Genomic DNA, 13466 nt, shown 5'->3' with positions numbered 1-13466 from the left:
TCCGGAGCACGGCGGGTCCAGGGCTTTAACCCCGCCCACGTGAGTCTGGGGGAGCGCAGGCCCCTCCTCCGGCTCCCGCCCCAGACCTCCTGGCATCCGGGCGCCAGTCTCCGTGCCGGGGCCGCAGATGGGCGTCCCGCGGGCGGGGGCGGGTACGGGGCGGGGCTTGCGCGGCTGGGAGGGGCTGGGGCGGAGCGCGGAGGGGGCGGGACTCGGCCTGGAGGCGGAGCTCGGCCGCGGCATGGGAGGGGCAGGGCGGGGCGCGGAGGGGGCGGGACTTGGCATGGGCGGGGCGGGGCACGGGGAGGGGCGAGGTCTGGAGGGCGGGGCTCGGGAGGGGCGGGGCTTGCGCGGCTGGGAGGCGCGCGGCGGGCAGGGGCAGGGCGCGGAGGGGGCGGGACTCGGCCTGGAGGCGGAGCTCAGGCCGCGGCATGGGCGGGGCGCGGAGGGGGCGGGACTTGGCATGGGCGGGGCGGGGCAGGGGAGGGGCGATGCCTGGAGGGCGGGGCTTGCGCGGCTGGGAGGGGCTGTGAGGCGCGGGGCGGGCAGGGGCAGGGCGCGGAGGGGGCGGGGCTTGCTCGGCCGGCGGCGCGGGCCATGGAGGGGCTGAGGCGCGGGCTGCGGGGCTGCCGGCGCTACCGCATCCAGGTGCACCTGGCGGACGAGGCGCTGCTGCTGCGGCTGACGGTGCGGCCGCGGGACACGCTCAGCGACGTGCGCGCGCAGCTCGTGGGCCGCGGCGTGGGCTCCTGGCGGCGCAGCTTCTACTACAACGCGCGGCCGCTCGACGACCGGCTGACCGTGCGGGACGCGCGCCTGCGGGACGGCTCGGTGCTGCTGCTGGCGCGCGCCGCCGGGCAGGTGCGGCCGCTCGGACCCCTCCCTGTCCAACCCACCCCGCCCCGCCCCGTCCCGGCCCCCCACCCTGCCCCGCAGCTCGCTCGCTCGCTCTCTCTCTCTCTCGCTCTCTCTCTCTCTTGGTTTCCGTCTCTACCTTCCCGGCCTCCTCCCAGCCCCCCCTCCACGTCCCTGCTCTCCTGGGCTGTCCAGAGCGGCCCCCCGTCCTGGTGACCCCCGGGGGAGGGTCTTCCAGCCCCAGGAAGTGGGCGGGGACTGCCGGCGTGGGGCAGGGGAGGGACTGGGGGCCGCGTTCCCCAGGCCCACCAAGCCTGGAATGACACTGTAAGGGCGGGAGCCTGAGCCGCCATACTGTGGCAGGAGGCTGGGCCGGGGCAGAGCTCTGGAAGGGGGTTTCAGGGGGGAGCCGGGACTGGGTCGGGGGGCGTCCTGGGGTTGGGGCTGACAGGCAGGCAGCCCTCAGGCTGGTGTACACCGTGAGCATTCATTAAGTGCCTGCTGTGTGCCAGGTGACCCAGAGAGGCCGGCGTCTGTGGTGTGGGGAGGAGACCGAGGTCCCGGCCCAGGCCGGCTGGTGACAGGCACCCGTCAGGGAGGCCTCGGGACGGTGACAGTCCCGGGTGTGCGGGGAGGGGGTCTCAGCCTGGTGCGTGGGAGGGGCGGCGCGAACCATGCGGGGATGGGGCCCTCCCTGCGGGCACAGGGCGGCCGGGGGCGGGGGCCTCACCCTTCCCATCCGAGAAACGGGGAGAACACGTTTGCCCGGTCGGCCCACACGGCACCCTCGGGCGAGGCGCACTCGGCTCCCGCCCCCGCGCCCCGGCACTGCCTGTCTGGCCGTGGCCACGGAGCAGCGCGGGCGCCGGGGGATTCCCAGGTTGCAGGCAGGGAAACTGAGGCATGGGTGGGGCGGGCTTAGACCCAGAAGGGGAGGAGCTGGGACTTGAACTCCCAGCCTGTCTTCCCCACAGCAGCCTCGAGGGGGCGCCCGCGAGCACCTGGGTCAGGGCCTCCTTGGCTCCCGTCCCCCGGGGGGGAACAGCCCAGGCCTGCGCCGGGCATACAGCAGGTGCTCAACAAGTGCTGGGTCAGTGCCGTGGCTGCCGGAGCTCCAGCCGGGCCTGGGGGCGGGAGGGGGTGCACCCAGGGGTCCCCGCGTTTGTCTTGCGACTGTGTCTTGCTGTCCACCCCTCCAGGTAGTCTGGGCTGGAGGAGGCGGAGCTGTGTTGGAGGGTCCCCCGGAGCTGGAAGGGACCCCCGGGGCTGGAGGGTCCCCCGGAGCTGGTGGGGACCCCCCAGAGCTGGAGGCGACCCCCGGAGCTGGAGGGGACCCCCAGAGCTGGAGGGGACCCCCGGAGCTGTGCTGGTGAGGACCCCCGGAGCTGGAGGCGACCCCTGGGAGCCCGGAGCTCAGCCTGGGTAAGTTCCCCAGCACCCGGGATTGTGAGGTGCGTCACCTGCCCCGTTCCCCTGCGGCCCCCGGGGCGGGGACACGACCCCACCTCCTCCCTCCCCCTGGGCTCCCATGGAGGCCCTCAGCCCCGTGTGGCCTTGGGGATACCGCGCGCCCTCCCTGTCTGGGCTGGCAGTGGACAGAGCGCGACTCTTCCTGCAATTCCTGCGGCTGCCGCCAGGTGGCACCCGACAACCACGCTCACTGCCCTGCCGACTGAGCCCCTGCCCCCTGGGAGGGGGGAGCCTTGAGCCCTCCCGCAGTGCGCTTCCAGGGTCTCTCCCTCCCCTCCCCTCCCCTCCCCTCCCGTCTCTACCCTGCCCAGGACAGGACAGGACAGGGCACAATTCTTCCTGCAATTCCTGCGGCTGCCGCCAGGTGGCACCCGACAGCCACACTCATGGCCCCGGTGCTGCCCCAGGTGAGACGCTGGCCCAGCCGGCGGATGCCCACTGTCCGGGTCCCTGACACTGGCCTAGGGTGGCCCGCACCTGCCCAGCCCAAGTGCAGGGGGTGGGGGTGGAGGAGCCCTGAGCCTCCCGCTGTACTTCTCTAGGGCGTCTCCGGGGTCCCCCCTCTCCCCCCCCCGCCCTGGACAGAGGGCAGCACAGGACACCGGACAGGACAGAGCCCCCGAAGCCCCGTCCTGGGCTCGGCTCAGCGCTGGCCCCTGCACGGCGGCCCCAGGGCCCCCTCTGTGGCAGGCCCCCTCCCGTTTCGCAGAGGCGCCCCCCGGGGGAGCCGAGGTCGTGGTCAGCGGTCCGAGGGCTGGCGGCGGGGGCGGGAGAGGCTTTCTTGGCTTCTGGCTGGGGGCGGGGAGGGAGAGAAAGCAGTTGGCAGGCAGTGTGACATTTAACAAACACCATGCAAATCGCATGCAAATCACATGCAAATCAGAACCCGCTTCGGCAGCCCCAACAGCGACAACGCTGGCTGTTGTGAAAGCAACGTGGGGCCTGCGGGGTCCCCCCTGCTCCCTCCTTCTCCCCCCTCCACGCCCTCCCCCTGCCCCATCCCCCTCCTCCCACCCCCGCTCCCCCCCACCCCCGTCTTCCCCCCTCCCTCCTCCCAGGCCCCGGTCAACGCTGGCAGCCAAGCGGCCTCAGCCCCCGGTTTCCGCGTCGAGAAGCTGAGGCCTGGGCCTGGCCGGCGCCCGGCAGCCACACCGCACGTGGCCATGGACCAAGGAAGAGTGGGGGCAGGGTCTGCGCCTGGGCCTGGAGGCTGCTCCCACTGCCCAGCCCCGCCCCTCATCTCTGTCCACCTCCTGCTCCCCCACCAGCCCCACCGCGCACTGCCTGTGTTCGGCAAACTCCTGTCCACCTGCCAAAGCCCCGGTGTCAATGCCCCCTCCTTCCCACAGCTCCAGAAGCAGCTCCTGCGTTTCCCTGGGCTCTGGCCACTGCAGCGCGCCCCCTCCCGCCTGGCCCCGACCCCCGGATCTGGGATGTGCTGTCTCCTCCCAGAGGCTCGGGGCCCCCACGCTGGGACCCGGCACAGAGGGGTGGCATGAGCAGGGTCTAAATAAACCCACGATTGTTTGATGCAACATCGTGTTCGCGCGTGGACAGCCGCCGCGGGGAGGAGCCCTGGACGCTGCACACCCCCGGGCCTTTGCACAGGCCGCCCCCTCCCCGCTCAGGCCGTCCCCACACGCCGCCCCGGCTGCGGCCCCCTGCGCATGCGCACACTGGGAGGCATGTGCACCTGCTGCCCACCTGGGAGCCCCGGATGGAGCTGTGGGCGGGGGTGAGCGGGCGGACTGCAGCGCTCGCTGGCCGCCGCTGCCTCTCAGATGCGCAGACAGAACCGGCTCCGCGGCCGCCACGCTGGACACGCGGCGACTGCGGCTTCCCCCGAGCCCGGCCACGCCCCTCTGCCCGCCGCCCTCCACGGCTCCCGCTGTCCTGGGGTGGAATCGGAACGCCGTGCCAAGCCCGGTGGAGCCCGGGGTCTGCCCCCTGCCCATTCAGCCCGACCTGGCCACCTGCTCGCGCCTCCCAGGTGGGCGGGGCCTCCGTGCCCCAAGCCACACCCCTCAAACCCCAACTCCAGCTCTGTCCCCGCCCCCAGGCCGGAGTGTCTGAGTCCAGCCCTGTCCCCAGTCCTCGCCGGAGGCCCCCCAAAGGCAGAGTCCGCAGGCTGGGTCGCCTCCGAAGCCCGCACCGCAGGGGCCGTCAGGAGGATCAGTGAGGACCACACGAAGCGCCGCCCACAAGCCACAAGGTGCCGCCTGCCGGCGCTGCCTGCCTGGGCCTGGAAAACTCCTACCCAGGCGTGAAAACCCCAGCACGCGTCCTGGTGCCCCTGGTCTCCCCTGGTGTCTGTGTCTAGCGCTGCCTCCTCAAAGCCCCAGGACCCACGCACCCCAGGGCCGGCAGGTGGGAGGCCCGGCCCTCGGAGTGAATGCTGGGTTAGCGCCATGCGGCGACGCGGATGGCAGATTCAGTCCGTGAACTGAGTGTTGAATGTGGCAGGCGCTGCCCCGCCTGGCTGGCCTCACCTCCTGATTAAACCTCAATTCCTGATGACTGAGTGCTGGTGGCTGCCCCCCCACACCTGCCAGCCCCGCAGGGGGCCCCCCCGGGGAGGGGAAGCCTGCGCTTAGCCCCTCGGGGTTAATTACCCGGAGAAACGCAGATCTGCCTGTGTTTAGGAGAGGAGGCACTGTGTGCACCGGCGGCTTACACGCCGTTCTTAGCTCAGCTGCGTCTTTTTAAATAATCTTTATTTTATCTGAAAGGGAGAGAGCGGGACCCGCCTTCGTGGGACGGTGCTTCAGGGGGCCACGGGGGCTGCCGCTGCTCGCATTCCCCCCGTCCCAAGCGGGAGCGCCCCCTGCAGGCCTGGCTCTGCTCTGCTCGCGAGCCAGCTCTCTGCACATGCGCACTCTGGGAGGCCGCAGTGTGGGCCCCAATACTTGTGCACCTGCCACCGTCCTGGGAGACCCGGATGGAGTGCCTGGCTCCTGGCTCCCGCCTGGCCCGGCCCTGGCCATGGCGCGCATTTCTGCACCCCCTGGAGTCCGAGGGCACAGCCAGGCGGATGTGGGGGTCCCCAGCGGCCCGAGCAGGGCAGGGGCAGGCTTGGTCTCGCTCTTTCTCTCACCGCACCCCTGCGCCCGTGACTGTGGACCCCCGCCCCTGCTGAGGGCTCGGTCCTCCGCCAGGCCGGGCAGCCCCTGGCCAACCCGGGGGGCACTTGGATGTGGGGTACGGCGTCCAGAGCGAAGGACCCCCCTCCCCTCCGGAGGTGCCAACCTCACCCTTCGGCACCCTGGAGCTCCCGCCTCCCCCCAAGACATGGGCGAGCCCCGCCCCCGGCAGCGCCCCGCAGGTGCACCGCCCCACCGCCAGCCCCGTCCTCTGCCTGCGGCCCGGGGACAATGTCAGGGCCGCCGCCACAGCGGACACAGGGCCAGGCTCATGTCTAATTCATCCGGGGCTAATTATAGCCAGCCTAGGGGAGGGGCTTGATGGCCTCCCCGCTGCCGCCTGCCCGCCAGGGTGACCCGGAGAGGTGGGGGGACGCCGAGCGTCCTCCCAGGGTGCTCTGCGGCTGTCCACGCTGCTCCACGAAGGCGCCGGGCCAGGCGGGGCCGGCGGGAGGAGGCGCGGGGTTGTGGCTCAGGACACGGGGCGCCGTGCCGCAGGTGGGTACTGCAAGGCCAACGGACGAACGCCCAGCACCCCCTGACCTTGACCTCTGGAGCCCCCGGGGCCCCCGGCCACCGGCTCCCGCCCTCCCCACGCAGCAGGTCCCTGGGCGTGCATGGATCACCCCTGCGGGGCCACGCCTTAAAGTGTCCCCCAGACTCAGGCCAGACAGGAGCCCCTGGAACATCGCCCTGGATCCTTTGGGAGGCGCTGGCTTGCGCCCTGGAGGCCACAACAGCCCGTGCTGCGCCGGGAGCCCCACCTGCGCCAGAGCTCCAGCCGCCTTCACGGATTTCCCAGGAGCCTCAGCAGGGCGCTGGATGGGAGGCCGAGCAGCCGGACTCCCGGTGCCCACGTGGGCTGCGGCCTCCCAGGGCGTCTTCACCCGCGAGGCCACATCTTAACCAGAGCCGCCCAGAGCGCTGCCCATGCCCTGACCGCTCCGCAGCTCCGTATGGTGGGACGGGGGGGCGGCCCATTCTACAGGTGGGGAAACTGAGGCAGAGGGGCGGGGACAGCTCGCTCAGGGTCCCACAGCTGCTGTCGGCTCTACCTCCTTGTTCCTCTGCCCAGGCTCCATCTGACCCACCCCAGCCAGGCCCTGCCCCGTCATGATCCCACCCACCGGCCTGGCCCCACCCCATCATGGCCTCACCCCTACCCTGGCCCCACCTCCCATAATGGCCGCACCCCCAAGCCTAGCCACAACCCCTGGCCACACCCCTACCCTGGCCGCATCTCCCAGCATGGCCCCAAACCGCCCCCACCTGGCCACATTCATCATGTCCCCACCCCCAGACTAGCCACACCTCCACCCTGGCCACACCCTCCCCTGACCCCACCTCCATCATGGCCACACCCCAGGCCTACCCACACCTCCACCCTGGCCACACCTCGACCATGGCTCCATCTCCCATCATGGCCCCACCCTCTCCTGGCCCTACTCCATCGTGGCCACACCCCCAAGCCTAGCCACACCCCTACCCTGACGGCACCCCACCCCACCACCTCCCGCCCTGGCCACACCCCTACTCTGGCCCCACCTCCAATCATGGCCACGCCCCCGGCCTGGCCCCGCCCCTGCCTCGCACCTCAGTCCTCCCTCAGGCGTGGGCGGCTGTGGCTTCCGTGGGTGGCGCTGCTCCACGCACTCCTCAGTGGACAGGAGGGAGCCGGCCCTGGGTGACCCCGCCGTGCGCGCTCTAGTGGACAGGAGGGAGCCGGCCCTGGGTGACGCTGCACGCGTCCGTCTCTCGATGTCCCCGTCGGCTGCAGCCAGGGGCAGCGATGACCTCACCTGCAGCCACGACCAGCAGAGCGCGTGGCGAATGAATAAAACATGGACCCGAGCCCCGCCTGGCATGCAGCAGGTGCTCAATGCGGGCCCGCAGGGCAGCAAAGTCCCGACGGCAGGCGGGGGCGGGGATCCAACACCCGGCGCCGCCTGGGCACGGGCCGGGGGCCACTGGACTGGGGACGGCGGGGCGCGGGGTTGCGGGGCGCGGGCCAGCGTTTCCATGGCGGCCCGGCGGGAGGCGGCCGGGCGCCCTTAGGAGCGGCGGCTAAGAATAGCCCGCGCGTGCTCCCACACCGCAGCGCCCGCCCCAGCGCCTCTGGCCCCAGGGTCCTCCCCAGGGGTCAGCCCGCCCCTCCCGGCGCCCCCGCAGCCCTCCACGGCTCCACTCTTCCCTGCAGGTGCGGGCCGGGCCCCCGCGGCCTTCCCTGCAGGTGCGGGCCGGGACCCCCGCGGCCTTCCCTGCAGGTGCGGGCCGGGACCCCCGCGGCCGGCCGGTGGCCTCTTTGCACACCCCCACCCCCGCCTCTTACCCTTTTGAGTTTTATTTGGAAAGACGGGGCTGGGGGCGGGACCCTCCATCCCCTGGTTCACTCCCCAAGTGCCTGCACCGGCCAGGCCTGGGCCAGGGGGAAGCCGGAAGCTGGCCTCGCCCCCGCCCCCCAGGGTGCACTTCGGGGAGGTGGGCCTTGGGGGTCTTGAGCTCCGGCTGAGCACCCCGCCTCGCTGTGCTGTTCCTAACGGAAACAGGGCAACCACGGAGTGACGGCTGCAGGAAGGTGCCCTCGTCCCTGTCCCCTGGCAGCCCCGGCCCATCTCGAGGGCCGGAGTCTTCCCCGTGACCCCCAGCGGGATCTGCCCCCCACCCACATCGCCCTGGCTGCCCGGGGCCCTGCTCGGGGCTGTTGCGCCTGCGGTGCCGCCAAACCATAGGGGCGCAGGTTCGAGTCCCGGTGGCTCCCTGCTAGTGCCCCTGAGAAAGCAATGCCATTGCCCATGGCAAAGAGACAGTGTCCTCCTGCGGCTGACCCCTCTCTCCACCCTCCCCGGCCCTCGCCTCTGTCCTCAGGCCGGGGGTGGGGGTGGGGAGGCACCTGAAATCCAGGTTGACCTAAGCGGCCCCCCATCACCCCAGGCACGGTGCCCTGTTCCTTCGCCGCTGCGTCACGGTGGAGCTCGGACTGCCGGTCCCAGCGCCAGCTTCCTGCTAAAGCGCCTGGGAGGCAGTGGTGAGGGCCCCCCCCCCCACCCCCGCCCTGGCGCCCACACGGGAAACCAGGCCTAGTTTGGGGCTCCTGGGCATTGGGGGCGGGAGCCTGCGGGAGGGAGCTGGGGTTGGCAGCCGGCTCGCGGATTCTCCCTCCCCCTCCCTGGCGCCCCCCACGCCCTGCGCTGCGCCCAGAGCCCGGCTGCAGCCCCCTCCCTCGTGCAGCCCCGGCCGCCCCAGCCGCTCGCTGTTTACCTTAGCACTCTGAAAGTTTAATGGCCGCCTCATTCATCCGTGACCTTTCGGTCTCATCCGGAGCCAGCGATGGCCCATCTACAAATTTCAATAGCTGGATGTATTTGCAAGACCAATTACCTGCCTATGCAAATGACCGCTCCGTGCGCCCGCCTCCGCGGCCAGCGGTGGGGGGGGGGGCACTCTGGGGCCCAGGCTCCAGCGAGCGGGTGCCGGCGTCCCTGTGGCTCCCGAGTTAATTAGAATCCGGGCAGTCCAGGGAGGCCCTGACCGCGTGCCTCTCGGATCTGACCTCCGGTCACTCATTCATTCGGTCACTCACCCATTCAAGATTATCAGGGCAGGCGTGTGGCACAGCAGTTAATTCGCTGCCCAGGTCGCCCGCATCCCGCATCAGAGGGCCCGGGTTCGAGTCCTGACTGCACTTCCGATCCAGCTCCCTGCTCACTTGCACTCGGGGAGGCAGCAGGGGGCGCAGCCCTGGCTGCTGGGGGTAGAGGGAAGATCTCTCTCTCTCTCTCTCTCTCTCCCTCTCTCTCTGTCTTTCAAACGCTCTCCGTCTTCCCGGCTGGCAATCCGTGAAACAGGAAACGTGTCCCAAGTCACATGCTGTGGTCGACAAGGGAGAAGCAGGCAGAGGAGACAGCCGACATGCCGGCACAAGGGGCCAGGCGTCCTCGAGCCCGCCCTCCCGCCCTCGGCTCCAGCCACTGGAAAAGCACCTGGTTCTTCACCTGCCAACTTGGTGCTGCCTCGGGGCCTTTGCACATGCTGTTCTCTCCCTACAGAATGCCCTTCCCCGGCCTGGAGGCCGACGGGCGCTTCCTCCCACCAGGGCGGCTCACGTGGCCCCTCCTCCAGGAAGCCTGCCCTGATGACGGCATTTCTGTGGCCTTCTCCCACTTCCGCTTGCTTTGTAATTCTCAGTTCTGTAAATTACATTACGCATCTCCCTCTCTCCCAGAAGCCGACCCCCAAGCCCCAGACCCGACAGCACCCACCTCGGGGGCAGCTGTGTCCACCCTGCCCCCACCGGAGCCCCCGCTCCGCTCCCCCCTCCCAGGTGGCTGTCCCCTCTCGACCCCCAGCCACTTGACCGGCCGCCGTGTCAGGTTTATCCCCTAACTCGACGCCGGCTCTGGCCGAGCGGGCCATGGCCGTGTCTATCCCAGCGTCCCCAGGAGCCACACAGAAACGGGCACTGGGGGTGGAGATGGAGGCTCGGGGCCGGCAGGGTGCGTGGGGGCTGGGTGAGTGGGTAGGGGGCTGTGGCTGGAAGGGAGGGGCAGGGTGGGTTTATGGGTGCTGGGATCGGCTGTGCTGAGTGAGGCCGCCCCCGGCCAGGGGCCCCCACGAAGCCCACCGCAGTCCGGGGCCGGCGGCTCTGAGGGGTGGGCAGCCGTGCCGGGGCGCCGGGCCCTGCCCGCGTCCTGCAGCCCCTGCGTCCCCCTGGCCGGGCCCCGCGGCTCCGTGGGAATGCCCGCCCCTCCTCCCGCACTTGATTGGGTCCCGGCCGCCCGCGGACTCGCCATTAAGCTTCTGCTGGGGTGGCTGCAATTTTCGCTGAGGGCGGAGACGCTGCCTCGGCAGCTGTGTGACTTTGAACGCGGCGCGGGCACTCGGAGAACACGGAGACAGGACCGGGGGACCCGCGGAGACAGGGCGGAGGGGCCAGGCGCGGCGCCCGGAGCAGAGTCCAGGGCCACCGCCTGCCCCAGCTGCGGCCTCGCGCACATGCGCGCTCACAGGAAAGCCCCGACCCCCCCACAGTGGGCTTTGTGTGCACCTGCACGGCCCAGAGCCGGAGGGAGACCCTCCTGGGGCAGGGCCGTCCAAGCCGTGTTCTTTAGTTAAGGGCACGTATTTGCGCGCCAGGGTTTGGGGCGGAGCGAGGCGGGTAGGAAGGTGACAGGCAGGTCCCGCCTCCTGGAGGCTGCTGGGAGGACTTGGGCTTGTCCCCCCACCCCACGGGAGGTGGGGGCCACGGAGGGTGGGGAAGGAGCTATCCAGGCGGTACACGGCCCGTGCAAAGGCCCTGGGGCGGGACAGTGCCTGGCACACTGGCAGAGCATTGAGGAGCCCCACGTGGCTGGAGCCGAGTGAGTCGGAGCCGCTGACGAGGGTGCGCGTGCGCAGGAGCTGGCTGGGCGCGGAGCCGGGACTCGAACCCAGGCGCTCTGACTCCGATGCTGTGGCTCAGCCACTGCGCCAAACGTCCACCCTGGGGCTGAGCGTCTCTTCTCCAAGCTGCTTGGGACCGAAAGTGTTTGCGATTTTCCCGTTTGGTTCAGAGTTTGGACTATTTGCATATGCATAATGAGATCTTGGGGGGACGGGGCTCAAACGGGGGCAGAACACTCATTGTGTTTCTTGTGCGTCTTACACCCGTAGCCCGGAGGTGAACTCCTGCAATGTCTGAGAGAAATTTCACGGCGCGCAGGTTTTCAGCCGCGTCGCATCGGCGAGCTGAACATCTTGGGTTTGGAGCATTTTCAGATTTAGCAATTTTTAAAAAAATTATTACAGAGGCAGAGAGAGCAGGGGAGGGGGGCTTCCAATTGCTGCTTCATTCCCCATCGTGCCTAAAAGCCAGGCCGAAGCCCGGGGCCGGCCAGGGGCTCCTCCCGCCCACGTGGGCGGGGCGGCGGGGACCCAGACACTCGGGCTCTCCCTGCGGCCGCCCAGGCTGCGCATGCGCAGGGAGCCGGGCCTGGAACCCCGGCGCCCCGGGTCGGACGAGGGGGTCTTGGCTGCCCGTCATCCAAGGCCCAGAGATGCTGGCTGACGTCGGAGCGATTCAGCTCGGCTTGTTCCGCTTGCACACGGGGCAGAGGTGGCTCCGTGGGGGCGGACGGGCGCCCGAGCCCACGCAGCTGCTGAGACCGGGAGCCGGGATTTGAAGCCCTTGGGTGGGTGTGGGACAGGCAGCTGCAGCCCCCATGGTTTGCCTTCCACAGCCTCTCCTGCCTTCTCTTAGCAAAGCAGTGACTGCGACACCGCCTCCAGGAAGGCCCCTCCTCCCCACCATGTCCGCAGCTGAGAGCCCAGGGGACAGCGGCGGGCCCCTCCCACTTCCCCGGCCTTGGCACCTGTCAAGGTCAGGCATGGCTCTGGGGAAAGCAGCGTCCATGGCGGCCTGACCTTCTCCTTGCTGGCCCGGGCCATTCCCGCGTCAACCACGGGCCACAGCGCAGGGGCAAACATGGTTTGATCTCTAACGATGCTGAAGGCGTTCGGTGGGGCTGGCCCGGGGCAGCCGCGGGGGCCGCGCTCTGGGTCTCAGAATTGCCGGAAACTTCCGGTTTGCACACTCGGGTCCCCCCACCCACCCACCCCCCGGGCCTGGGCCACCCCGTTTCCAAGCGGAACCAGCCCCGGTCTCCTCTCTCTCCGCGCGAACTCCCCACGCACTGTGGGGGCCTGGGGGCGTGGGAGTTTCTGGTGCGCAGGGGCAGGCGCGCACTGGCACCTCGGGTGGGGACGTCTGGGGACAGTTCGCCGCAAACCTCCCTGCCGCAGCCGGGGCCCGCCTCGGGCATTCGGAAATGGCCCGAAGCCAGCGTCGCGGGAGGCGGCACCGCGCGGGCGCGCGGCCGCGGGCCCCCCCAGCCTGTCCCCCCGCCAGCCGCCCCCAGAACAGCCCGCGCTCTCTCCTTCGAAATTTCACCCCAGAAATCAATTAGGGCTGGGGCGGGTTGATTATAAATCAGCTATTTTCATAATTGTTATGTCTTTCATAAATCAAACGGGCTCACGTCGCCTCCAAAATAGGGCTGTTCTCCTGGTGCCATCAATTACCCGGGTGGGGGAGGGGACAAGGGGGGGCGCCGGTCCCTCGGCCTCCACCCAATCCGCAGAGGCCGCCGGCCGGCCAGGGACTTCCTGGACCCGAGCCGGGTCGCTCCATTACGGGATTGCTTAAGCAGCATTTTAAATAACAAAAAGGGATATCATTTAATTTTTTTCGCAACGTGGAGATCAATACGCTGGCCTTCAGGTGGTCTGATGGATCGCCCTGGCGAGCCTCCCCAGCTAATCCAATTTCCCCGGCTCGGGGCTGGGCCCCGCCGGGCCTGGGATGCGGGCGCGGGGCCGGGCCCTGCAGCACTGCGGCGCGGTGGGGGCGGGGCGGGGCAGCCCCGGGGACACTGGCGCTGTCGGGGGTGGTGGGGGCGGTGGGGGCTCCTGGCATGGGGTGGGCGGCCCTGCGGCGCGGTGGGGGCAGCCCCGGGGACACTGGCGCTGTCGGGGGTGGTGGGGGCGGTGGGGGCTCCTGGCATGGGGTGGGCAGCCCTGCGGCGCGGTGGGGGCGGGGCGGGGCAGCCCCGGGGACACTGGCGCTGTCGGGGGTGGTGGGGGCGGTGGGGGCTCCTGGCATGGGGTGGGCAGCCCTGCGGCGCGGTGGGGGCGGGGCGGGGCAGCCCCGGGGACACTGGAGCTGTCGGGGCTGCTGGGGGTGGTGGGGGCTCCTGGCGTGGGGTGGGCAGCCCTGCGGCGCGGTGGGGGTGGGGCGGGGCAGCCCCGGGGACACTGGCGCTGTCGGGGCTGCTGGGGGTGGGTGGTCGCTCGGCCCCTCCCCCACGCCCTGCGTGTCCCCACGTCCCCGGGGGAGGGTCAGCAGCTCAGCTGATAGACTCCGCTCCCTGATGGAAAGCAGGGGCCCCCGCCCCGCGCGCCCCCACTCCGCGTCCAGCGCCCCCCGCCGTCAGCAGGGGGGGGTTAGGGCAGAGCAGCAGTCTCGGG

The 13466-nt window shown here is 70.6% G+C and overlaps 1 protein-coding gene across 1 annotated transcript; it reads left to right on the top strand.

The window, feature by feature from the left end:
* Positions 1 to 562: 562 nt before the first annotated feature.
* TINCR (TINCR ubiquitin domain containing) lies at positions 563 to 9681 on the top strand. The gene is made up of 6 exons (XM_070058686.1): positions 563 to 861; positions 2055 to 2277; positions 2637 to 2732; positions 3675 to 5963; positions 8397 to 8490; positions 9311 to 9681. The coding sequence occupies exons 1-2, from the start codon at positions 598 to 600 to the stop codon at positions 2226 to 2228; spliced, it is 438 nt and encodes a 145-aa protein (XP_069914787.1). The 5' UTR covers positions 563 to 597; the 3' UTR covers positions 2229 to 2277; positions 2637 to 2732; positions 3675 to 5963; positions 8397 to 8490; positions 9311 to 9681.
* The last annotated feature ends 3785 nt before the right edge of the window (positions 9682 to 13466 follow it).

Source organism: Oryctolagus cuniculus, chromosome 16, assembly GCF_964237555.1.
Source record: "Oryctolagus cuniculus chromosome 16, mOryCun1.1, whole genome shotgun sequence".
Lineage (NCBI taxonomy): Eukaryota > Metazoa > Chordata > Mammalia > Lagomorpha > Leporidae > Oryctolagus > Oryctolagus cuniculus.
This window is presented reverse-complemented; position numbering and strand designations above follow the sequence as displayed.

Bases quoted from the DNA above. Each gene is read 5' to 3' on its own strand.
- TINCR (XM_070058686.1), top strand. From the start codon at position 598: ATGGAGGGGCTGAGGCGCGGGCTGCGGGGCTGCCGGCGCTACCGCATC. The intron at 862-2,054 runs GTGCGGCCGCTC...CCACCCCTCCAG, and splicing joins TGGCGCGCGCCGCCGGGCAG to GTAGTCTGGGCTGGAGGAGG.